The sequence below is a fragment of the Nematostella vectensis genome, chromosome 8 (assembly GCF_932526225.1).
Source record: "Nematostella vectensis chromosome 8, jaNemVect1.1, whole genome shotgun sequence".
Taxonomy (NCBI): Eukaryota; Metazoa; Cnidaria; class Anthozoa; order Actiniaria; family Edwardsiidae; genus Nematostella; species Nematostella vectensis.
The window spans coordinates 10,834,106-10,860,514 of record NC_064041.1 but is presented as its reverse complement, the minus strand read 5'-3'; the positions used below and the strand labels follow the sequence as shown (position 1 = coordinate 10,860,514).

Below are 26,409 nucleotides of genomic sequence, written 5' to 3'. Positions count from 1 at the left end.
GTCAGACAGAGAATGGAAGAACAGAAAGACAGAGAATGGAAGGACAGAAAGGCAGAGAATGGAAGGACAGAAAGGCAGAGAATGAAAGGACAGTCAGACAGAGAATGGAAGGACAGTCAGACAGAGAATAAAAGGACAAAAAGACAGAGAATGGAAGGACAGAAAGACAGAGAATGGAAGGAAAGTCAGACAGAGAATGGAAGAACAGAAAGACAGAGAATGGAAGGACAGAAAGGCAGAGAATGGAAGGACAGAAAGACAGAGAATGGAAGGACAGAAAGACAGAGAATGGAAGGAAAGTCAGACAGAGAATGGAAGAACAGAAAGACAGAGAATGGAAGGACAGAAATGCAGAGAATGGAAGGACAGAAAGACAGAAAATGGAAGGACGGTCAGACAGAGAATGGTAGGACAGTCAGACAGAGAATGGAAGGACAGTCAGACAGAGAATGAAAGGACAGTCAGACAGAGAATGAAAGGACAGTCAGATAGAGAATGGAAGGACAGAAAGACAGACAATGGAAGGACAGAAAGACAGAAAATTGAAGGATAGAAAGAAAGAGAATGGAAGGACAGAAAGACAGAGAATGGAAGGACAGTCAGACAGAGAATGGAAGGACAGAAAGACAGAGAATGGAAGGACAGAAAGACAGAAAATGGAAGGACGGACAGACAGAGAATGGTAGGACAGTCAGACAGAGAATGGAAGGACAGAAAGACAGAGAATGGAAGGACAGAAAGACAGGGAATGGAAGGACAATCAGACAGAGAATGGAAGGACAGAAAGACAGGGAATGGAAAGACAGAAAGACAGGGAATGGAAGGACAGAAAGACAGAATAAGAAAGGAAAGTCAGACAGAGGATGGAGGGACAGAAAGACAGGGAATGGAGAGACAGACAGACAAAGAAGAGATGGACAGAATAACAGAATATGGTTTGATAGAAAGACAGATGATGGAAGAACAGGCAGACAGAGAATGGAACCAAAGAAATAAGGTGCAATCTGCAATGGACTATTTTTGAAAGTCATCAGAGCAGGCATTGCTCATAGGCGACAGGGAATTTGAATTAATTAATTTAACTTTTAATTTGATTATCTATAAAATATATCCAGTTTTTCAAACTATGCAAAAACAATTAGAAAAACCAAGTGTCTGTTTGTATTTTAGATTTTTCAATACTTCTATATGGTATCCACCTGTCTTCTGACAGATTTTTTGTGTCAGGTCGGATTTCTCATTCACAGATCAACAAGGCACCCAACAAGTTGCATCTTCATACCCACTTTGAGGAAAAAGGGCAAACAATCATGAAAAACCTGAATATACCTGAACCGCAAAAAGTAAAAAAGACTCAGTGACAACATTCTATTTGACAATTCATGTGAAAGTAAAATGATACTCATATTGGAACCCTGTTCAGGACAGACAGTCTTGAGATATACACCCAGTTTAAAATATAAATAGCTTTAAAATATATATCCTATCTAGTGAGTATAGGGGAGTTATCCCCCGGCAGTTGCCATCGTCCCGAATTTTAAAATTTCGCGCGCAAATATAACTTCAGTTAAAAGTAACAGTGAAATAGGCTTTAAAATCACGATGATTAAGTCACTGAGCGATCACAAGAATACCTTTGGCATTCCGGGATCTTGATCCATCTTTTGGTAAGATTTGAACGCAATTCTATTCTGGAAAAGTCTGAATCAACACACCACTCACCGCACTCACACAGGCTTTTTGTATTTACCGCCACCATTTTGTTCTTTTCCCAGAGTCGCTCGATCGATGAACCACAGGTATACCAAATCAGCCTACAGGATTCTGGTCTACACTTCACATTTTGAAAGCTCCTCGTATTTTCCAAAGACGCTATATAGCAGGCCTGTGCCCCATAAGCAGAACATTTTTTTCCTTGTGGGATACAAATTCTAAAAAGTGTTCTACGGTAGCTCCGCATATTAAAACCTGAAATCCTACCTTTACAAGGTTTTACAAACATTTTAGGGCAATTTCTTATACATTTACTGTAAGGTTCTTTTATAAATGGTGTTAAGATACCAGGGCTTTTATATAAAGGTTCTTTTTGTATGTGGGGAACTACGGATCTTAACTACTGTATTTTTTTTTTCGAAAATATCGAGTGGGAATGGTTTTATTGAAGCAATATAGGCATATATCTGAAAATGTCCAGAATTTTGATTAACCATTTAAACTTATCAAGATACTTAAAATCATCGTTTTTGAAACTGACCGAAAGTTGACCTCACTCGCACAAGGGGGATTGTGAGTCCCCCCCCCCCCCCCCCCCTCCCACAAACCGCCTGGTACGAATTCTGCCGCATCATTGATTCATTGATGGATATTGTAACTAAAAATAATAATAATCACGACTACAGAAATCATTGGCAAACACTAGTCATCATGAACTGATACTTTTTGGAGGCGTGTCGAAAATAACATTAAAGAATTTGGCACCCATTAAAGAAATTACTCTCTAAATGGTGGATACAATCCTTCCGAATGCTTTATAAAATAAAGAAAAAGACGTATTTGGTGCATGCGATGTAACTTTTAACTAAAATCAAGGTGGAAAATGATAGAAAAAACTCGAAACAATTCCGCACTAACCTCGTGCTCGATGGAAGCTCACGGAAACGGAAATAATATATTCTCGGTATTTTGCAGTCTTGCCTTGAATTGTGAAAATGCCCAGCCAATACTCATGATACGAAAGCTATTTTTGGCCTTTGAATAAATTTTTAACCACAAGCAAAACTAAAAAGACCAATCACAACATCATTATACATTATAAAACGAGAAGCGCACATTTTTTCTGAATGTTTTAGCTGCGTGCGGTGACAGAAAAGCTTACCGGGTGATCTTGGAGAGATGCATACTAGGCCTAGCCTATGGCATTTTGCAAGTAGTATGTATAGAAAGTTATGTTTTCCTAGCGTTATACATCTACTCCTACATATTTAGATCGTTAAAATTGATTAAATCGATAGCACACCATCCAGGAGAAGAACACAAAATGAATAACGCCAGTGACAAACCATATATTTTAGACAGTGTTAATTTCCAAATAGGCATTATAGTCTGTTTTCTTCTTTCGTTTATTCATTCATAATATCTTGTATTTCATACACACACAAACAGAGATTATGGCAAGTTTGCATTCGCAACTTCTTGAAATAAAATCGACTTGATAGGTATTACTACATTTTGCCAAAAATCTATTTCACAGCAGTGACGTCACCACAGGCTTCCCATCGACTTCCTGCTATAGCAGTATTTCGAAGACGCTATTTACACTAAACATTAAAAACTACCTCCCGGCTCACACACACGCGGGTTTCTTCTATCCTCCACCAATCAAATATATATTTTTTCCATTTCATACTAAATTATTCTCGCACAGATCTGTTAAACCGGAACCGGAAGAGGGGGTGAGCTGATCACATGACGGGGACATCGGCGTCTGCGACGTATTGCACACAGTTCTACGAAATTTTGCCCTCGCGTTCTGAAACCAAACCTGTAAAACTCTTTTTGTCAGACCGGTCTTTTGCGAGAGCTGTTTCAAGTCTTTTGCGTCCGGGTTGTGATTCATGGCAAAGTAAGTCTTCATCGCACGAAGCTGGTGATGCTTGAATGAAGTTCGGACGCGTTTCGGACGGCCGTCGGCACCAGTCGTAAGTTCGCCGGGTCGGTCAGAGAGGTCGTATCCTAGGCAAAGAATTAAAAGTTTAAGGCACGTAGATAATACTTTTCAGAGACATATAAAGCATGGAATCATGCTTAGGAAACAAACTGCTTTCGCGGCCTAAACATATTACAGCTAGAACACATTACATTTTTATACGCCACATGACCCTGGGTCACTTGATAAATGAAAAATGAGAAACCAATGAGTACGTCGCCGCCGAGGGGCCGTGAATGAGTCATTTCACAGAAAGTAATATCAAACGGAAATTGAATACTCTTAGCTTTGATCTGAAAAGGAAAATATCAGATAAACATCAATCATAATCATACTGAAAGGAAATAACATTAAGAGAGGGAGGTATTAACTGTGTTCTGTTATTGAGAAGAAGTCGCTAAGCCATATCTGCACCTGTATCTTGGAGCGAAGCGTCTGTCGTAAGAGGATGTTATACTTCTGTTTATTTGTTGTTTTTGTTATTTGTATCATCCAAAACCTTATAAAATAGCGCTTATCCTAGAGACTGAGAGACGAGGCTTCACATGCCGGCATCATGCTGATAGTGCGGCCCCTTTGAAATCCCATTTGCACCTGCCTGGGCTTTGAGGACTATTAGTAGCTTTGTTAACAATTATCCGCTCTAAATACTGAGTAATTTGTCTTTGTTACACTTTGAATGCACTGGAGAGGCTATGGTGGGATTAATTCGAAAGATAAGTTTGAGGTTAAGGTCTTGTTTCGATTGTGGCGGTATTAGGGCTACAAAACTATTCGGAATTAAAAAAATAACAATTATGAGGAACTTGAGAAAAAAAGGCAATTTACTTACACGCAAAAGAGTTATCGTTGAATTAACAATTAGGGGGCGTCAGTTACGTTTGTTAAAGAAGAGATTTGGAAATATAATTAAACTTGGTTCATATGTTTTGTTAGGAAAGTAGAGTTGGTAAACAAAGGTATTATAAACTGGATTATAAGGCAGGTTTCCCGATGAAGGCTTCACAAGAACTCAAGATAAAAGAGAGGACAACAGCGTATATGCAAAAAAGGAGGCGGTACAAGGCCTCTTTCAAGAAGCACAAGGGTTTCGATTATACAACAACAACAACCTACAATACAGGGCTATCAGCTCCATCAAGAGACAAAAGGGAGCAACTACAGAAACCCGTCCACAAAGTGTCCACAATAAAACTTCGCACCTCGATTTGCTATAGAACGAGCCAGTAAATACAATCAAAATGCAAATTAGTGGAATGGTATTCTATAGACCGGTACAGGCCATATAACTAGCGAACGCTTTGAATAATACAAACACGACAACCCAAGTTAATGCCCTTCTATCTCTCGACAGTTCGCCACATGAAGATATTGGTGCAGTCAGTCTACTTCACAACGATACCACATCAATAATATAAAAACGACACACAAACAACACCCTATCTTTCTCGACGTGTGAACCAGGGTGCAGCTTATATCACAAGGCTCTAAATAATACAACAACAATAATAAAAACTAGTCATTTCATTCAATAGCATAGTTACAATTAGGCGACGATCACACTCATACACATTTGTGTAGAGCTTTATTATTACGTTTATGAAATTGTTTGTCTGACTGACTTAAGTAATCTACAGCTCCTTCATTTGTATTAAGGTAACTCATCAAAGACTTCAATGAATACCTAACCCTTTATACACCAATAAGGGCTCTGGGATCTTAACAAGCTTTAATTATTGCTATTCAAAAAGTCGAACAAACAGCTTAAAGTATACTTAAATGACTAGGTATTGAGACGCACAAGCTTTATCTCAATGTTTTTGTTTCGGCAGAAATATCTAGCGTTTCTTAATCAAAATAAACCGGACTTTTGAGGACTTCATGCCTCGTGTTAGATTTTAGTTTCTCGTGGGAATATCAGATAGTGAAATTGCTGTTTGGATGAGCTTCAACAGACAGATAGAGCGATAGTGACAGATGCGGCTTTTAGAATTGAGGACAACCTTGAGCTTAGAGTTTCGGTTTGAATGAGTTCTGTCACAGATTCAATTAAATCATATTTACATGATTTCCTTCTAGACAGGCTCGCAGCTAAGTACCTATAAAGATATATAATAGTTTTGTTATTTTTATCAGTTTTTGTGTTCGCTTAAGTCTAAGTAACAAGCACGTGGCATGGTTACTATATTGGAGATCAACACGAAAAAATACGAAAGAGAGAAAAATATTGTAACAGTACTATAAACCAAAAAGATAACACAAAATAGAAACTTTACGACCGAGCACGTCTCATTTCAATTATCATCAATATGAGTAAATGTGCGAAGTTTGGTTCATATTATATCCCATAAAAAAAAATTAAAAAAAAAACAAAAGGCCGGAACTTTGAGAACATGTTTAAAAATTAGATCATATTAAATCTACTGCATAATAAATCTAAATCCAAAATTACAAAGCTCAGCTTTCATTGTCATCTAAATAAGTTAATATCGGGAAAAATATAAATACACGTTAAAAATAAATGTTTTTTTTTTAGTCACAAGACAGTGATTGCTACTCAAGAAATTCGGTAAAAATCCTATTCATCCATTTTTAAGCGGTATACTGACCATCTAAAAATACATAATGAGCTCCTTAACCACCTGTACTTGAGGATGTGATGAATATACCCACTTAACAACTCAGTGTTTGAGAGCAACATCTTGAAAAACATAAAAAAAATAGCTTAGAGCATTTAGTGTTGAATAGAATAAATACAAGACGAAGGGGTTCTCTTAGAAAACTATTCAGATCAGTTTCCGTTGGGAGTGGTAGCAATTACAAACAAAGGGAAATAAGTTAAGTAACTAAAAGGACGAAATAGGTTCGGTTAACATTTGGTAAATTTAGTTTGTCTAGTGCTAAGCTTCCGGCCAAAGAGATGAAGATGGATGTGCGCAATATACATGACTTTAAATTGTTAGCATTTTATTCAATACACCATTGCAGAGTGACGTAATAGTTTATCACATCACGTCCGAACACGATGCCTTTTTTTAATTTTTATACGAATACGGCTAATCATTCCATACGTCAATCATTGGTGTATAGTCCCTAAAGTTGTTTTCCTACTTAAGTCAAAGACTCTTTAACTCGAGACTTTATATAATTAAATAAAGCCTTAAATTTAATTCTAGATTTCAATTAAATTTGTTGTATGGAGTTCTCAAATAAAACTAGGCACAAACACAGATTTCTAGCGTTTCAAAATTATTCCCCAAAATTTCTAGCGTTTCAAACTTATTCCCCAATTTCTCAGGCAAAAAAAGGGTACATAGGGTACCCCAATGATGCCAATGACTGCCCCCCTCCCCCCACCCCCACACACACCCTCAGCCCTAAGAAATTCCTGCATACGTGCTTGTACGATACATCGTGCCTGGGGCTATAAGGGCTCATAAGGGCCATAAGGGGCCATAAGGGCTATTGGTGGCCACGGTAGCGCGCGTCGCACTGTAAACCGTGTGTTGTTAGAATTTCATTAGAAACATGTACTGAAAAGTCTTACCTAGATTAGTGATGCTTTCTATTGCCGTCGCAATCCGCCGTTTCCGAGGTCTTCCTTTCGATAACGAGTTTATTTTGGTTGGATTTCGCGATTCCTCACGCAGTAACTCCTCGTAGTCCTCTTTACAATAGATCCTGATTCCACGCATTCCAAAGTATTCCCCTGTAGCGAGCATGCGCTTACAGCGATCGCAAGCGAAGCAGTTGACATGGTAGACTTGATCGCGGGCTCGCATAACGAGCTCTTTGCTTGAGATAGCTTGACTGCAGGACGAACATTTCTTGACTGAAAACCGTCTACGGATTACAGCAATATTTTATTAGTATCTTATTCAATTATAAAGTATAAAAATAGAACCGTCAATGGATTAATAGCAATATTATAACAGGACTGAATGTTGCAAATAAATAAATAAATTAGACTTAGCCAACAGAATGAAACCAATTCAATAATACATCTTTCACATCGAAAATTCCAATCACCAAAACATGTTTTTTTGGTTTTATTCATCTGAGCGTAAATTCTCTTACTATTGCTAAAATGTCAACAAAGTAGAGCCCACTATTTTATAAGAACGGCTAATTTTCTGTTGAGGCTGCGCCGTTCTTATTTTGTAGCTTTTTAAGGCTGAAAAGGTTAACCTAGGAGAAAGGAAAGGGCCACTTTGTCTACTCTGAAAAGATGACTCTTTCTCTCAAGTAGCCCTGCTACCTTTATCGTTTGCATTGCTATGTCTATAAAAACAGTGAAAAAACATTCAAGACGTCTTCGGTGTGTGGGCGCTATCAAGTCTATCAGAGTATCGTTTGCTTTTCTTCATTTAGAATATCAACCGTGGACATGATAGGCGATGACATTCAAGCGAGCAGTCAAGTAAGAGGTTTGAAAGGGATAAACTTGAGCGTAGAGTGCGAAGTTAGAGCGGAAAATAAAAACAAAATAATTGACATGGTGTGAATATTTCTGTCGGGTGACGAGGTTGAAGTTATAGCGGGAAACGAGAGAAAAGTTTTGGCGGGAAACAAGAGCAGGTTTTGTGGAAGACGAGAGTAAAGCTTTGACTTTTGGCGGGAAACAAAGATTGAGTGTCAGCTAATACCAGCGAGTTTTGCGAGTTTCAGGGGAATAACCTAAAGGGATTCCATTCGGCGAAAACAAGAGCGATATTTCAGTTGAATTAAAGCGATTGACAGCAGAGTAGAAGCAAGACAACGCGACGAAGTTAAATTAAAAAAGGAAACCCAACACTCGGTCGGAAAACAAGTGTTGAGAGTCCGTAGCTAGGTAACCAATAGGTGGACAAAGTATATCCATTCACATCACGGGCAAATATTAGTGTAAGCTTATTGCATTTAAAGTAATATTATAAACACGGGTAAAGGGATTGTTGACCTATGTCGACAACCACTATTCGCTGTTTATCGACTAGGCGAACTCTTGTCATTACAAGGAGAGTGTACTTCTCAAACAAGACAAAAAACTGGGGAACATAAAAACAAAGGCGCATACTTCACTTCAGTGAATAGTCTTATTATTAGAAAGCGTTCTCTTTTATTTTAATTGGTATAACTTTTATGTTTAATTAAAGTTAATCAAGAATAAAGGAAAGGTTAAAATAAATTTGAATTTAGAGAATTGGAAAATAAAATTTACCGGTTCAAAATTTGATAGTGCCATATCTTATTTATATTATAGTATATCTAGAATAGAAATAATTCCGAAATAGGCAAATTTAAAGTGATTATCTGACTAGGGCATTCAAAGCTATCAAAAATGATTTAACTTTTTAATTAAAACACTTTGACACACCATATCTTGATAAAAAAAAAACGAACATTAAAGTGTGAATAGAAAGCGATTGATTGGTGACTGTGACTTGATTAAAACAGATGCAAGAGGATAGCTTTTCGTACTCTTGAACAAACCTCTATTCTCCCATCTTACACCTTCATTTGAATGTCTAAATGTGCATCCGTTAATCCCACTAACAAATCTAGCTTAGACAATACTTCTTGAGAGAAAAGGAAAACTGCGATATGAATTATCGACATTGGCCTTGTCTGCTTGTGTAGAGGAACACTGCATTTTTACACACTCGGCACGGAATTAAAAATAATTTTGGCATAAATATTTGGGTTAGAAGGGAAGGCAACCTGACAAAAAAAGTCTCCCTTGAGCTAACCAGCAATGAATATTTGATAAATATTCTTTCCTTGGCTAGACAGTAATAGAAAAAGTGTCGGTTATATAACGAACAAAACAAAAGATTTCAACACTATTTTCTTTTTTCTTCAGTTACTAACCTACACCAAAACATTTTTTGAGCAGCTGTTAAACTCTTCAATTACTAGCTGTTGGAAAAAGCTAATAAAGGGGGAAAGCAAGACGATAATTATACAAAGAAGACACAATAACTTCGGCTTGATCTCTTGATAGCTGACCTAAAATTCCGAAGACAAAGCATATACGTTACCACCATTTCTAAGAAATTTCCGCGAAAGCAGCAAAGAAAAAAATAAGCAAGGGTTGAGTTCAAATGTATCTAGTTTTGAGATCGTGTTTACAGCATTAATAACAAGAACCCTCTCAAGATAACCAGATGTTTGAAATGTAAGAAAAATAAAGATTTAATCAGGAATATTTTTGATAAACAGATTGAACTCAATTATTTAAGAATTTCAATAACCAATCGAAGGCCTAAAAAACTTGAGAAATATGAATTTTTTTAGGAAATTGCCAAATTCGTTAAGCAATTGATAATGATAACGCAGATCATTATCACGAATTTAGCAGCATGGGAAAAAAAGTCAGTTTCCGCTAGAGCAAATTATAAAACAGACAATAAAAGGGGATATTTTAACATTGATATATCTAACAAGAGCTTATCTCCAGATATTACGAGTGGATACTTGCTGGTCTCTAAGAGCTTGTTTTACTATGATGATTAATGATGATAGACTATTAGGGCACTCTTTTCAACACAGAAAATGGATTTACTAGTTTTGCCCAAGCATTCATACTGGGCGTTGTTCAGATGGAGATTATAGACGCGGTATATTGCTTGAGGCCCGTCCATGGGCTTGTTCACTCACATAGCTTCATCCATAGCTTACACATAAAGTATCAAAACAGAGCTTAATTATATAGCCACCTATACCCGCATCCGTACCTCTACCTTACTTATACCTATACTAATATATTCTCACCTATATAATATAAGAATAAATCTGGTAGAGGACTCTGACTGATGTGACAGAATCGACTACTAGTTTTCGGTGAACCATATTCTTTACTCTGATTCATGAACACAACTACATGGTGATTTTGCATGACTCACCTATATAGCTTATACTCACAGATTCGCATAGCTTTACTTATATACTGTAGTTTAATACATACACTTGATATAGCTTTAACCACTTAAAGTAATCCTAACGGCACAATATCCAGGGGCGTAGCCAGGGGGGTGGCCTAGAGGGCCCGGGCCCTCCCTTTTAGCAGCCAAAAATACAGTAAATATATGAGACATTATCTAAAATACAGGAGAAAATGCCTTGAAAGTCCCTTTTGGGCCCCCTCCTGTTAAAAATCCTGGCTACGCCGCTGATATCACCCCATACTTGTGTATTTTACATGCCTCACCTATAGCTCATACACATAGATCCACTCGCATAGCTATACTTATATAGCTTAAAGGGCCCTTGTCAGCAATACCTTTGTTGTTGTTTTCATTTGTTATTTGAAGGCACAAAATATGTCACAATCTCGGAATAACCATCTAAAAACAAAGTTTTGTACTTTATTTACCAAATTCCATCGGAAATATCGTATTGGCTTCCCCAAATCAGCCGATGGAAATGGATGCTTTTTCAGGCTTGGTAATTTGCTAGGATGACAAAATGGCGGCTGACAAAGGCTGTTTAAAACATCTTGATATACCTTTACTCACCTATAGTAATCCTCACGGCATAGTATGACCCCGTCCTTCGAGAAACAGGTTAGCTCATTGTCAAGCCTCAGTTCACAATCGCTGCACTTGAGACAGTCTGCATGCCATTCCTGGTCCACGGCCATCAGGTAGAACCTCTCGAGGATTCGAGACCCGCAGCCCGCGCATACCGCCTGCTGCTTGTCACCCATTTGATCCGCGCTGGGCATGGCCTGTTGAAGAAAAATGGAAAAAATAATAAGAATAGTATACTAAATTCATGAATAAATACAAAAAGCCCAAATGGCCGTGTTCGTGAACCAGAAGAATGAATACAATACACCAAAAACTGGAATTCGTCTTTAATAAGACTTCTTCAGGATGTAAATAAGCTTGTAACGATTCACCTTCTTCAGTTTGCCCTGATAAAGTCTTATTAAAGACGAAAATCCCAGTTTTTGGTGTATTGTCTAAATTCATAAATGATATGGAAAAAGATGAAAACGGTATATTATAATCATAAATGAAATGGAAAAAGATGAAAATTGTATATAATTATCATAAATGAAATGGAAAAAAGAATGAAAATGGTATATTATAATCAAATATGAAATGTGAAAAAAGGAAATGGTATATTATCATCATAAATGAAATGGAAGGGATAGAGTTAAATCTCCAGGAAAGACTAATGCTTTTAAAAGTTGGTGTTCAACTTTCCGATAGCAAAGAAAAGATAACCCCTTTAAATAACACAAGGTTGAAATTCAACCAGTTCAATCTGATGTTGATTTATTTCCCACCACCACTATACAACATCTATGAAGCATGTGAGCACCTAGTTAATCTACGGCTCGTCGGTGATTTCTCTAGTTATACCTTACTAGATCTACAGCTCGTCGGTGATTTCTCTAGTTATACCTTACTAGTTAATCTACAGCTCGTCGGTGATTTCTCTAGTTATACCTTACTAGTAATCTACAGCTCGTCGGTGATTTCTCTAGTTATACCTTACTAGTAATCTACAGCTCGTCGGTGATTTCTCTAGTTATACCTTACTAGTTAATCTACAGCTCGTCGGTGATTTCTCTAGTTATACCTTACTAGTTAATCTACAGCTCGTCGGTGATTTCTCTAGTTATACCTTACTAGTTAATCTACAGCTCGTCGGTGATTTCTCTAGTTATACCTTACTAGTTAATCTACAGCTTGTCGGTGATTTCTCTAGTTATACCTTACTAGTTAATCTACAGCTCGTCGGTGATTTTTCTAGTTATACCTTACTAGTTAATCTACAGCTCGTCGGTGATTTCTCTAGTTATACCTTACTAGTTAATCTACAGCTCGTCGGTGATTTCTCTAGTTATACCTTACTAGTTAATCTACAGCTCGTCGGTGATTTCTCTAGTTGACATTGTCATAGTCCAGGAAGCACGAAAACAAGTCGTGTAAATGTCATAAAAAACTAAGATCCTGTTGCGGAGGGCAAGGTAAGCTATTTTTTTAAACATTTGTGTTGTCAAGTCAACGTCGAAATATGAAGCGTAAATTAAGAAAAAAGGAATAGAGTTTTTCTCTTCTTCGTATTCTCTTCCTTGAGAAACTCAAGTTGTCAATGTTGGTCACCTGACCCATGAAATAAATTCATCGATGCTTTTTCTAACAGGTATAACCCTTAACACCCTAAGGTGAAAAAAAAAGATCTGAAAGTTTCAAGGAGTAAGCTAAAACCTGATCTTATCTGTACTTTTTTTATAAGATTATCCTACGACCCTCTTATTCGCCATCAAACCATAATAAAGACTTAGGAAACCTAGCGATTAGCTCAACTAAAGAGATCTATCTTAAGTTGTAAAGTGCCTAACGACGCAGAAGAGGCACGATCGCTAGCATACGGGAAACTCGATTGGTAAAAGTGCCTCAAGGCCTGGAAGCGTCTGAGATAGGTTAGGTCGCTAATGCAGTTTGAAGTTAGATATTAACTCATTTGTAGCAGTCCACGTGATGCCGTATATTATGCCACATATTACTCAGGTCAAAATACCTGTCTTTGCTTTACTGCGTAGTCTCTTTGTATCCACGATAATAAAAACCTCGCGGCTTTTTACTTGCGGTAGTTCTTTCAGAGACGCAGTTGTGCGCAGCGCATTCAGGAACTCCTGTTTTGTTTTTTACTTCCTAGGTGTAAATTTTACCTTTATTCAGGCAAAGTTGTAGAACACTGCTTTACGACAACTTTGAACATTAAACGCAGCCGCTAAACAAAGAATTGAGAAAGGCTCAGGAAATTGCCAAGACATCATATGGAATGGGTAATAATATAGCAGAGTTGTTCTAACATTTAAGATAATACTTTATGGATTGGCAAGGAAATGCGAATAGAATAGCTTGACATAAGGTTTACCTAAAAAATTTACTTTAATCAAAAGAGCTGAATGAGATTTCCATTCATAAACACTTAAACAAATATTATAAACAAAATATGTGTTTCTAGGTTTTATGACTTCTTTTCAAGTAAAGCGCGAAAAAGTGTCGAGTCAGTCTTCTTGGCCATGCTTTTTGCTGGTGAAGAAACTCCTTACGTTCGTTCAATACAAGAGAAACTACCTCACGGTAGGTTACTACAAAACCTGGACTGTTTAATTCAGTTAAACATACTCAAGGTCCTCGCCACTTTAAATACAACAGCATTGGAAACAAGGACACAAAAAGTGTTGGGAGTCTTCAGTAAGGATGGCGTAAGAGGTGACGCTACAAATATATATATTCCCACAGTATAATACGCGAGTTATGAACATACTCTCTGATCTTTTAGCTTTTAGTGCCAGGATCAGGGACATAGGGGCATACCTAGACTTGACTTAGCACGACAACACTACATTAATCACAGGACAACCGCACTAGCAGGAAGAATCGCTAAAACAACAAGCGGGATTCTACGTACTTTGTGAATTGTGTAGAAGCTCTCTGCAATGAGGTTGCGAAAGATGCAACTTTGAATTCGCCCACGGGGATACGCTAGTTCACACACCAACTGCCATCTATAACTAACTTCATTTCACTTGCACGCATTTTTACGGAAAGGCCGACTCGTAAATTTAATGCCGCTATCGGTCCGCCAATCAGGAGCCATTGTTTGCGTTTGATTGACGGATCGCAGTAAACATAAGGAGTGTTTTCATATTTGATACAGGGCACTCTCCGAATTTCCGTTTTCTATGTTTGTTTATACAAATGTAATTATATCTTTAGGAGAAACGCGTTTGGCAGATTAAAATCCCTGTACGGCAATGAGAGAGCGGCAGGCAAACCTAAAAAAAAATTGTCTCAAAAAAATACTTATCACCCGTAATGCTAGATTGTTTTGTAAAGTCTATTGAACAATACGGAACAAAACTACCAGAATTACATTCAAAAGGGATTCAAAACATACACAATAGCTTTTAAGAAAGACACAGAGGTGAAGTAAAAACTTGACATATGTAAAAATCAATGCTTATTGTTTGCTTAAAGAAATCACCGAAGAAAGCTTCGACTCGATTACATACAAGACGTCAATCAAAGACGTACGAGTACCGAGTTTGCCGGCGTTGGCTTTGAAAGCTATACACTAAAACACAAAGTTTATATTTCCCCTTGGGGACTTTACAATAGTCGCTCATTTATTTAGTTGTTCAAAAGAGTCAAATGAATTCGAAGAGCAGTTAATCGAGTTTCCTTTCACCTTCAAGGCAAAAACCGCTTCTGCTTAAGATTATTTTTTCAAACGTCATGTGTCAATTTGTAGAATCTACTTAGAAAGCTTTTGTTGAAGAACACGTAAAAATGAGTCGGGAATAAAAACCAATGGTTAAACCAAATGAAAAAAAAAATAGATTGTCAACGCGGTATAAATCAAACAAATTTATAGTGTGTTTTTATATATGGAAATTGTTATTAAAAAGAAACCCCGTGTTCTCTAAGTTGAAACAAATTGTAGTATACATCCGAAAAGAAATCACAAAATAACATAAAAAACAAACAAATAAACGCTCTTTTTAATGCCCGTTTCTTAGGAAAACTAAAACATCTGCAGACGCGTTGATAAATTTAAAATACACGTTTCGAGGGAAAGCTGGAGTATTTGAAAAATATTTTGTAATTTTCAACTCTAAACTACTTGAATATTCTTTAAAAAAAAGGACATAAAAAGGGGAACTCAAGCCTTTTTGAAGCAAAGAACCAAGCGCGGATTGTGAGGTGAAAATTATACAAGAAAATAGCTACGCGTAAAATCGCGCAGAGAGAGGGAGAAAATGAAATCTCAGTTTGAAATAGAGCACAATACGTGCGCCACGCTGGGGTAATGTTGTTTGTCAGAGGTATGTGGTGCACGGAAGCAGAGAATGTTTATATCTTTAACATGCAAAACTCACTATACTAGGTACAATAAAATAAAAAGAAAAGGAAATATAGCATTTCTAACAAAAGATTAAGATGCGAGTTCTGTTTGTATCAATGCAAACACTAACCTTGAAAACGTCCAAAAAAAACAATTTATTTTGATTTTCTTAAAATGTTTCAAAAGTTTAAATAATTTTCATTTATTTTGTTGGTTTTTCAAAATGCAAGATCATACTGTAGCGGGCAAAATCTGAGCAAAGTCACCTTTTACCTAATATAGTTTTTAGCTCTTGTCAAAAGTAGGGAAAATAGAAGTACAAATTACTATTGTTTTGAATGAAACACTACTTTGTAATTATTTAGAAATACAAATCTGTTTTTGCTAAACTTTCACTTACCTTCAATCAACCTTCCTACCTCGGTTTTATAGTATTGTTCTATCTAGCAGAGTAACATATTATTTATTCAATAAGTAACTAAATACTATACAAATCTAAATAAACAATTATAGGAGGAAATTAACTATTTTAGAGAAAAAATATATAACATGGAATCTCTTTTGGCAACGACTTATAGCAACTTAAACTATCTTCTATCGCGGTAAACGTCGAAACACAATAGCTGACAAACGCAACGACGTTATGAAGTCTTTTTTTTAATCGGAAATCTATATATAAATGGTATATTACTAACATCCAAAGACATAACAATCAATGAACATTCCCTGATCGCAGTACAAAAGCTTATATTTTAATTAGACTGTTATTCCTAAAGTGTTAAGTTTTAGGCTCAATTTTACCAACTCAACATTGATTGAACTGAGCAAAACAATACTCCAAGCACGGAGGGAAGAAAACGAAAACGTTGCGTTTTTAAATAATATAACTTGAACTTCCATCGCACAAATTCTTGAGAAAATTGAAGCGTCTACATGGAGTTAAGCTTATATAAAATTTAAGGAAAAATAATAAAATAAATGACATTAATTTCTAGAAGCGAAATATTTTCATACAACAGGCAACACCTAGAAGTTCAACTAAACAATTACTAGATATTAGCACGTTCTTGTGAAAACCTTCATTCGATAAAATCGTAAGGAAACCACTGTTCTTTGACCTGGTTTGCTGTTGTGCTAAATTAAGTGCAAGGTAGTTTTAAGTTATGTCTCGATAAGTGATTTTGATACTATTATTCAATATCGATTAAGATCCTTCTTTCAAACTCGCTAATTTTAGCGCCGCACTTCACTAACTTATAGTTCTCCAAACACAGGGAATTTGGTACTAACTTGTGAATGAGTTGCTAATCTTTAGCTGGGGTATTAACTTGGAGAGTTTTATAACTAACCTGTGTACTTTCTTGCAGCATCAAGGATCACTTACGAAAAACCACAAGTTTCACGAAGATTCTGCGAGAAATGTTTGTGCAAGGCTCGTAGCATGAACTCTGCTAAAACGCTCAGCTCTCCGCGCCAGATGTAGAACTGGCACCCTTAGTGGAAAACCCCACTCTTTTATTAAAATGTCGTATTGTGATTTCCATATGTTACGGCAAAAAACAGGTGAAATTATACAACACGGCCGCAAGATAATAGAAAAGTATTGGATACTTTGACGTGATGAAAATTTTCGCTATTACAAAAAAAAAATGGAAACTAGAAAACTACACTTTAGTGAACGAGTAATTTCCTACGAAACTTTTTCAACCTAAAAAAATAAAAATAAAAATAGCTGTGTATTATACAAGGGTACTTGAATTAGGGCCCCAAACAAGGGGGACACGTGTCGCTACGAAAAGAATTGAGAATTGTATAGAATTCGGAGTGTGTTATTCAAGTTGAAAAACACGAAACAATAGTGTTTACGAAGTGGTCAAGCAAACAGAATGGAGGCTCTCAGGGGGTCTATTCTACACTAGTTTTCTGTTCAAAACGGAACAACGGAGACTTTTTAGAGCAGGAAATGTAAGTTACTATTTTCTAATAGCTTAAAACGCGAAACTAAAAACATTTAGTTGGGAAGAAAATATTATGCAGAACGAGTAAAAAGAAAGAATGCAAAAAGGTCTTATTTAGTGTTTTACAATAAATTATCACAATAAACTGTAAATTGCATTAAATCAAGCGCCACAGTACTATTTTGAGAATACAATTGGGAAAATTTCTAAATAAATAAGATATATCTAATTAGAGTAAAAAAGCGAAAACGATAATGTCTTTATAAGAAGAGCTAAACACTTGGTAAACTATACGAAAACCTCGAATCAAATTTATTCAGAATGACAATCTCCAATTCGCATGTTTTGGTTATGTCCAATAAACGTGAGAAACTTTAATTGAAAGCAGAAATCATTTTAATAGATGACAGAAAAATATTTCACAAGTGCTGACAACAAACCGACAATATCTATCCCTCAAAGCAGGACTCACTTTACTTGACTATACGTTTTCATTCAGAAAATTAAGCAAAAAGTTCATTTGAAGTTATGCGTGTCTTTTAATCATTTATAGTAGCGAATAAATTGGCAAAATCTTAAACAGCTACACATTTATATGAAAGGTTATTTTACACAGTCATTTAGGCGCGTTTGTGAATTGGTGTCAAGAATGGTTATGCCACATTTTAAGGCTCGATTTCACTGAAAAAGTTTTAGTTTGCAACAAAGCCAGACAAGGCAGCGAGAATCAAGGTTGATGGGTGAATTCGAGAGCTCTAGGTTCTGGTTTAACAGGACGAACAAAGGTGCAGAGATTTTTGTCAGAGATGAAGGTTTAAAAAGATGTGTCTCTACGTGCGGCGCGTGGTATGTGAAAGTTCCATCATCCATCTGTCAAGGGACTCGCGCCCGGCACGTGCCAGATAAATATACTGAACAGAGAGAACAATGGATACATCAGGGGTGCTAGAAAAGCTGGGATAAGGAAGGAAGAGATACTAGGGTACAAATACTGAACAGATAGTACAATGGCTGGATCAGGGGTGCTAGAAAAGCTGGGATAAGGAAGGAAGAGATACTAGGGTACAAATACTGAACAGATAGTACAATGGCTGGATCAGGGGTGTTAGAAAAGCTGGGATAGGGAGCAAGAGATGCCAGGATAAATATACTGAACAGAGAGTACAATGACTAGACCAGGGATGATAGAATAGGTGGAATATGGGGGTGGGAGACGAGAAAACAATGACTAAATCAAGTTAGAATAGCCGGGATATGGGGGGGGGGGGGGGGGGCAAGACAGAGAACAATTAAGGGACAGGTCGAGAAAACAGTTGCTGGATCAAGTGAGCTAGAATAGAGTGGATAGGGGGCTAAGAATGGTGCCAGTTTCTAAAATCCTAAACAGAGAGAACAACGTTTAAATCGAGGCTGTTAAATGGGGCAAAATGATCAGAGATGTAGAGAATGCCAAAGAAAGAGAGAGAACAATGACAAGAACAAGCTGAGGGAAAGAAGGGGGGACCAGTGGATATTAAAGAGACGGCATAAAAATGGCTATCACGAGGAACGAAGGTGTGTAATGGAGAGGTAACAGGCAAAAGCAAACTGTGAAAACTACGAAAAAATGAGAGCAGGAAAGAGTAGGAATCTAAATAAAACAGGGCTGTGGGGAAGGGAGTTGTGAGAAAAAAATAAGGTTTCCACAGGCAAGGGGAAGGGGAGGAATTTTGTTAGAGAATGAAGAAAAGAAGGGCTAGAGAGTTAAAGGTTAGGGTAATCCGTTGAGCCAAAGCTCTCTTTAGAAGTAGAAGATAGAAGGGCAATAGCAAATTAGCTGGAAAATATTCAGAAGGGAAAAACTGAAAGAGGAACAGCGAATTAATGGATACAGCAAAAGAAAAAAGAAATCAAGGAAAATAGATTTTACAACTGCAAAAAAAAATGACTGCTAATCCCATGAAAAAAAAATCAAAGAATAAAGAGATAATAAGAGAAGGAGTAACCATTGAAACGTAAAAGCACTAAAAAATCAAAGAAAAGTTCAAACAGGAAAATCATCCACATTACAATCCCATTACAGCTTGTAAACCAAACAAACTGAAGTACAGGTTGACAAAAACGAGTACTATCATAAAAACTAAATCCTAATTAGAAAAAGACCAAACCGAAACTGACCCAAGCAGCGATACGCAAATGTCAACAAAAAATGTTACAGCGCACATATTGTCTCACGAAGTTGGATTACATCCCTTTTTCGGCTGTTAAAATCAAAGAAGCGCCTGTCAGTTGGGTTAGTTCTGGCGAGGAAGTGTTCTTGACAATTCACACAGGAGCTTGAAGGGTGATCAATAGATGGGTGATCGTTAATTAGCAATAAACCAAGACCCGGGCGAACAGCTAGTCGGATAGAAAGGCAGGCATAAGTAGGCGCTACATCTGTTTTGGGAAATAAACAAACATGCACTAATTTGGTCAGGATACTGTATCGGATAAAACCATATTTTCCCGCCTTGGTGAGCTAGTATATCAAACTCAAATGAAATTGCCCATAAGTCCATTTCAATTTTTTACTCTTCAATTTTGCCGATTTTGCTACAATTTTCTGATTTTAAAGAGCAAAAGTGCCTTTCCAAAATAACAAGCATTGCCTTTTAACAAGTCTAAAAAACGAGCTTTTCTACGTCTTTTTAAGAACGTTGTTTTCAGGTTAAGTTTAAATTATATACGTAAAATGTGGGTTAAAAAGTTCACAATGAAAAATTCCGTATAATCATGGTAATATGAAAAAAAAACCGCTTTTTTATAGTTTCGTAGGAGGATACGGTCTTCGCGCGACAATGGGAAGATACAGATGTTATAGTACACCACAAAGGCATGGAAGCTTTAATTACCGTATCGCCCCTACTGATATTGTATTCACGATTAGAATCGCTAAATGTTTAGTTCTCAAGGTCGAGAAAAATAACAATTCCAAAAAGGGCGGTACGAGTAAAAACAATCCACGCCTTGTATTCAACAAAGTGAAAACAACGTTTCAAAATAAATGGCGTGTTAGCGCGAAAAATCGTTTCTCGAAACAAAGTGATGCGTAAAATAAAACGTTAAGAATCTAAAAGAGTCAACTAACTGCGCTTCGGTCACTATAACCTTATTATAGCACGTGTCATAATGAAATAAAGCGTAAGGAAAGAAAGGAAACATCCGACCTGAGCGTTGAACATTGTCGCCTCAATTAACAGAATCAAGACATGAAGCTCGTACTTAACGTACTAACTATAAACATTTACAAATAGTTTTGGATACGCGCCTAGACAAAAAGTAGAAATATCTAAATTATATTCAAAACTGTGCCACTGACTACGAAAGGGATAGATAAAGAACGATAAAAAAGTATGGATTTCTGAATAATTTCTTTGGAGATAAGAAAAGTCCTTTTACTTTACTGGCCATCTTACTGAAAAAAATGACAAATACTTACTTATTGACAAAAATGTAAATACTGGCAAATGTATAAAAAAGCACACCATTTTCTAGGAAAAAAATAGAAATAAATCGCTTTACAACTTCAGCCAGGTTGTACTGGCTGAAGTTGCTTTTACTGTTTTTTACTTTGAGTTGTCTATTAAAAAAATACAGCGTTCTTTCAAGTTTTTTTTCTATTTTCGTCACTCAATTGTCTTATAATTTAAGTCGTTTATTTAACAAGAGGCAGGCAACACCAATAATATCCCGCACTCAAAAAGAATTGGACTCATCGGGAATGTTTGCCGCAAGTTTACACAAGAAAACCACTGATTAATTACACTCTTCAAACTCGCAATTAACTTTCATTGTCGCAATTTATAGTTTACCAAGAGCTTACCTTAACAAGATAAAATAACAAAGAATATGTAGCACATCTAGGAAGGTTATTACACAAATGTCCGGGGCAAGTGATTGGGATTTCAGCCTATCTACCTTGCTTTTATTAAACTGACACAAAATATCCAGCCGCCCACAACCAAAGGTATACCAGAATATATAGGATTAATTGGCAGCGAGACCTCAGGGTGACCGACATGCCACGGGGCCATTTTTTTACAAACACCACAAAATGCAGCACGTCAATGAAGTAAATGAAAATAAGAAGGGTTTCGCGGATATATCACGTATTGTAGAATTCGATTACTTGGATTGAGATCCCGGCGCTTTTGTTAGCGATATGATAAAATTTTTGTTCATTTAAAGGAATGAAAGCCCTGTTTAGAAATCTCACAATAATTTGTTGAAAAGAAAAAAAAAGGAAAAACACTTTTTTGTATCTGTATCTGTATCTGTATTTTGGATTTTTGTATCAACCCTATGAATGATCGATTATGGGATGCATCGCACACAAAGAGAACGGTTTACATCGCAGAAAGTAAAGAAATTACAGCTATGAATTGCACTTTAGTTATTATGGATTTTTACCCAGTGTGTTAAGACATTTTTTTAAATGTTGAAATGTTAAAACATTTTCTAACCTTTTTTAAATATAAACCTGATTAACAGACCTTTTTGAAAAGTCTGTTTAATAGATTGTTCAGTAAAATATTTGAATCATTTTTGTCTGTTTAAAGGATTGATCAGTAAAATAAAAAAAAACATTTTGTTGCCATAGCCATTTTTCGCGAAAAAGCTCAGATAAAGGTTCAGTCCAAACATACATGTACACCAATCACATCAATTCACATGCACATCAATTCACATGCACATCAATTCACATGCACATCAATTCACATGCACATCAATTCACATGCACATCAATTCACATGCACATCAATTCATATGCACATCAATTCACATGCACATCAATTCATATGCACATCAATTCACATGCACATCAATTCACATGCACATCAATTCATATGCACATCAATTCACATGCACATCAATTCATATGCATGCTCCATTATCAAACCATGACGGGCATGGTTGACTCACCCTGGGGACTTGCCATTACATGATGGGTGTGGTTGACTCACCCTGGGGACTTGCCATTACATGATGGGTGTGGTTGACTCACCTTGGGGACTTGCCATTACATGACGGGCATGGTTGACTCACCCTGGGGACTTGCCATTACATGATGGGCATGGTTGACTCACTCTGGGGACTTGCCATTACATGACAGGCGTGGTTGACTCACCCTGGGGGCTTGCCATTACAAGATGGGTGTGGTTGACTCACTCTTGGGACTTGCCATTACATGACGGGCATGGTTGACTCACCCTGGGGACTTGCCATACCATGATGGGCATGGTTGACTCACCCTGGGGACTTGCCATTACATGATGGGCGTGGTTGACTCACCCTGGGGGCTTGCCATTACAAGATGGGTGTGGTTGACTCACCCTGGGGGCTTGGCATTACAAGATGGGTGTGGTTGACTCACTCTGGGGACTTGCCATTACATGACGGGCGTGGTTGACTCACTCTGGGGACTTGCCATTACATGACGGGCGTGGTTGACTCACCCTGGGGGCTTGGCATTACATGACGGGCATGGTTGACTCACTCTGGGGACTTGCCATTACATGACGGGCGTGGTTGACTCACCCTGGGGGCTTGGCATTACAAGATGGGTGTGGTTGACTCACTCTGGGGACTTGCCATTACATGACGGGCGTGGTTGACTCACCCTGGGGGCTTGCCATTACATGATGGGCATGGTTGACTCACTCTGGGGACTTGCCATTACATGACGGGCGTGGTTGACTCACCCTGGGGGCTTGCCATTACAAGATGGGTGTGGTTGACTCACCCTGGGGGCTTGCCATTACATGATGGGCGTGGTTGACTCACCTTGGGGCTTGCCATTACATGATGGGCGTGGTTGACTCACCTTGGGGACTTGCCATTACATGACGGGCGTGGTTGACTCACCCTGGGGGCTTGCCATTACATGATGGGCATGGTTGACTCACTCTGGGGACTTGCCATTACATGATGGGCGTGGTTGACTCACCCTGGGGGCTTGCCATTACAAGATGGGTGTGGTTGACTCACCCTGGGGGCTTGCCATTACATGATGGGCGTGGTTGACTCACCTTGGGGACTTGCCATTACATGATGGGTGTGGTTGACTCACCCTGGGGACTTGCCATTACATGATGGGCGTGGTTGACTCACCCTGGGGACTTGCCATTACATGATGGGCGTGGTTGACTCACTTTGGGGACTTGCCATTACATGATGGGCGTGGTTGACTCACCCTGGGGACTTGCCATTACATGATGGGCGTGGTTGACTCACCTTGGGGACTTGCCATTACATGATGGGTGTGGTTGGCTCACCTTGGGGACTTGCCATTACATGATGGGCGTGGTTGACTCACCTTGGGGACTTGCCATTACATGATGGGTGTGGTTGACTCACCTTGGGGACTTGCCATTACATGATGGGTGTGGTTGACTCACCCTAGGGACTTGCCATTACATGATGGGTGTGGTTGACTCACCTTGGGGACTTGCCATTACATGATGGACATGGTTGACTCACTCTGGGGACTTGCCATTACATGATGGGTGTGGTTGACTCACCCTGGGGGCTTGCCATTACATGATGGGCATGGTTGACTCACCTTGGGGACTTGCTATTACATGATGGGCGTGGTTGACTTACCCTGGGGACTTGCCATTACATGATGGGCGTGGTTGACTCACCTTGGGGACTTGCCATTACATGATGGGCGTGGTTGACTCACCCTGGGGACTTGCCATTACATGATGGGTGTGGTTGACTCACCCTGGGGACTTCCCATACACTGGCATGGCAGGCTCCCCTAGCTGACTGAATTCACCTACACCACTACAATACCATGGCGGGAGTGGTTGATTCGATGTGCAGACTTTACATGCACCATTCACCATGACCATGCAATGACAGGGTGGTTGACTCACCTTGAAGAGATTTCCATGCACTGGGGTGGCTATCTTACCTTGCAGACTTTGCACGCACCATACTGTACAATGATTGTGGTGGTTGACTTGCCTTGCAGGCTTCAGTAAGTAGTGTGAGGGCAGGCAGAGTTATGTTAGATATAGAATGCTGAGTTGAACTTCTTGTCCTTTTTACTTGACGGCACATTCTCATGGTTGTATGGACACTACATGTTAGAAAACACATAATAAATAAGATTATAAGATAGAAGAAATGTAATGTAACGTGCAATGTGAATGTAATTTTGATAAAAAATACCAAACTAACCACAAATTTACAACATTAAAATACCCACCATTGAGCTCTACTGCCAAAAATACCAGAAAAAAATTCCAACCCCACAAGATATTATCCCTTTCAAGAGGTCGGGGGGGGGGGGAGTACATCTCCCCTATATCCACCCATACTAGATGCACTTGCACATCTCACTAGCACAAAGCCAAAGAAAACTATAATATAGAGACTTGAAGATATGAACTCCAACGATGATGACGATGACGATAGTAGAAAACTATGATTTAGAGAATTCCAAGGCTGAACATCAAAATTTATTATGTTTATTAGATTTTAACTGTTGTTTGCCAAACAATGATGGACAATGAAATTACTAATATCTTGGTCTTGCAAGGAAATTGACATTTGGAGTATAAACTCTCCTTTCTCTGTTTGCTAATTATAAAATGTTTTTTTTTTTATATTTTGGGGGTATTTTGGGAATTTTTATTGAAACTAGTTAGGCATTTTTCGCCAACCCCTGTTGTGTTATTGTCAGTCATGCTATCATAGCCATTGCCATTATCAGGTATAATAACTAAACAGGTACCCACATGTCGGCAAGCATTCCCACAGCATGAGCCTCTCTGTCGATGGTAATCCTCAGTGAACACAGCATAACCAGTCACAGGATCTGTATACATTGCATTTCCCTCCTAAGAATTTATAAGAGAAGGATATCAGACAGTCAAGGGCACTAGGAATACACAGCCATCCCCTACTCAGATGATATAGAAATAGATGACAGTCAAGGGATCTAGGAATACACAGCCATCCCCTACTCAGATGATATAGAAATAGATGACAGACAGTCAAGGGCACTAGGAATACACAGCCATCCCCTCATTAGATGATATAGAAATAGATGACAGACAGTCAAGGGCTCTAGAAATACACAGCCTTCCCCTCCTGAGATGATATAGAAAAAGATGACAGACAATCAAGGGCATTAGGAATACACAACCTTCCCCTTCTGACATGATAAAAGTTGAAGAGACAAAAAAGCAATTTTAATTAAGATTATAATCATGAAAGTATTACTGATTGCTGTAACTGATTAATGGTATTTCTATTTAAGATGTTTACAATTCGATTTGAGATATTTACAATCAAAATCAAATTTAAGCAGAGCCATTGAGATCTACCTACCTCGCAAGCAGTTTTATGAGCAAAGTAGATCTCCTTCTCAGCTTCTGATAATTTTTCAAGATCAACAACAGAGTGCTTCAGAAGTCCATTCGTTTTTTCATCTGTGTTGTCTTTTTGACAATCGTCAGGTGTATCATTGGATTTTTTGTGGCTGTTTCCTGACACAGATGACATCCGATTTCGCAGAACAGACACTGCTTGCAGGCTCTTTGCAGAAAACAATGATGGCGAATAATATATGCGTCTCGATCTCTCGAGAAACGCTTGCAGAGAACAGGATGCCATTTATCATCAGACCAACTGCTAAATGCGACTGCGGTACATTTGGCACAGAATTCCGTAAAATTAAAACAAAAAAATTTAGAATTAAGTTCAAAGTCACATCAACTATATGATTTGCTTTATGTGACAAAATAAACTTCAATCTTTTTTAGCGTTATTTGAAATGTTTAGGGTTTTAGGAAATTTCGCTCAACGAAATCAGGGAATGACAAGGCGTTCCTATAACATTTAGTCAGCCAGTCGGCC

General features: G+C 38.0%; 2 protein-coding genes and 1 long non-coding RNA gene across 8 annotated transcripts in view; 1 reads left to right on the top strand and 2 right to left on the bottom strand.

Annotated features, from left to right (window-relative positions):
- Positions 1 to 1,787, bottom strand: part of LOC5515291 (cadherin EGF LAG seven-pass G-type receptor 1) — a 45,438-nt gene extending 43,651 nt beyond the window's left edge. Inside the window, exon 1 of the mRNA XM_048731630.1 lies at positions 1,635 to 1,787. The gene's annotated coding sequence lies outside the window, so the exon portion shown is untranslated. The remainder of the gene's footprint in view (positions 1 to 1,634) is intronic.
- On the top strand, positions 1,636 to 2,579 carry LOC116619788. Its single transcript, XR_004296866.2, has 2 exons — positions 1,636 to 1,667; positions 1,776 to 2,579. It is a non-coding gene; the product is annotated as an uncharacterized LOC116619788 (long non-coding RNA).
- A 522-nt stretch (positions 2,580 to 3,101) lies between these two features.
- On the bottom strand, positions 3,102 to 26,374 carry LOC5515287 (LIM/homeobox protein Lhx9). Of its 6 annotated transcripts, XM_032384949.2 has the most exons (6): positions 25,882 to 26,374; positions 25,287 to 25,388; positions 24,511 to 24,625; positions 11,203 to 11,414; positions 7,254 to 7,549; positions 3,102 to 3,732 (listed from the first exon to the last, which is right to left on the bottom strand). In XM_032384949.2, the coding sequence occupies exons 2-6, from the start codon at positions 25,349 to 25,351 to the stop codon at positions 3,401 to 3,403; spliced, it is 1,020 nt and encodes a 339-aa protein (XP_032240840.1). In that variant the 5' UTR covers positions 25,352 to 25,388; positions 25,882 to 26,374; the 3' UTR covers positions 3,102 to 3,400. The 6 variants fall into 6 exon arrangements, with proteins under 6 accessions (XP_032240840.1, XP_048587594.1, XP_032240843.1 ...); XM_048731637.1 differs by lacking the exons at positions 24,511 to 24,625; positions 25,287 to 25,388; positions 25,882 to 26,374 and adding exons at positions 13,374 to 13,435; positions 14,123 to 14,286; XM_032384952.2 differs by lacking the exons at positions 24,511 to 24,625; positions 25,287 to 25,388; positions 25,882 to 26,374 and adding an exon at positions 24,458 to 24,476.
- Between the last annotated feature and the right edge of the window lie 35 nt (positions 26,375 to 26,409).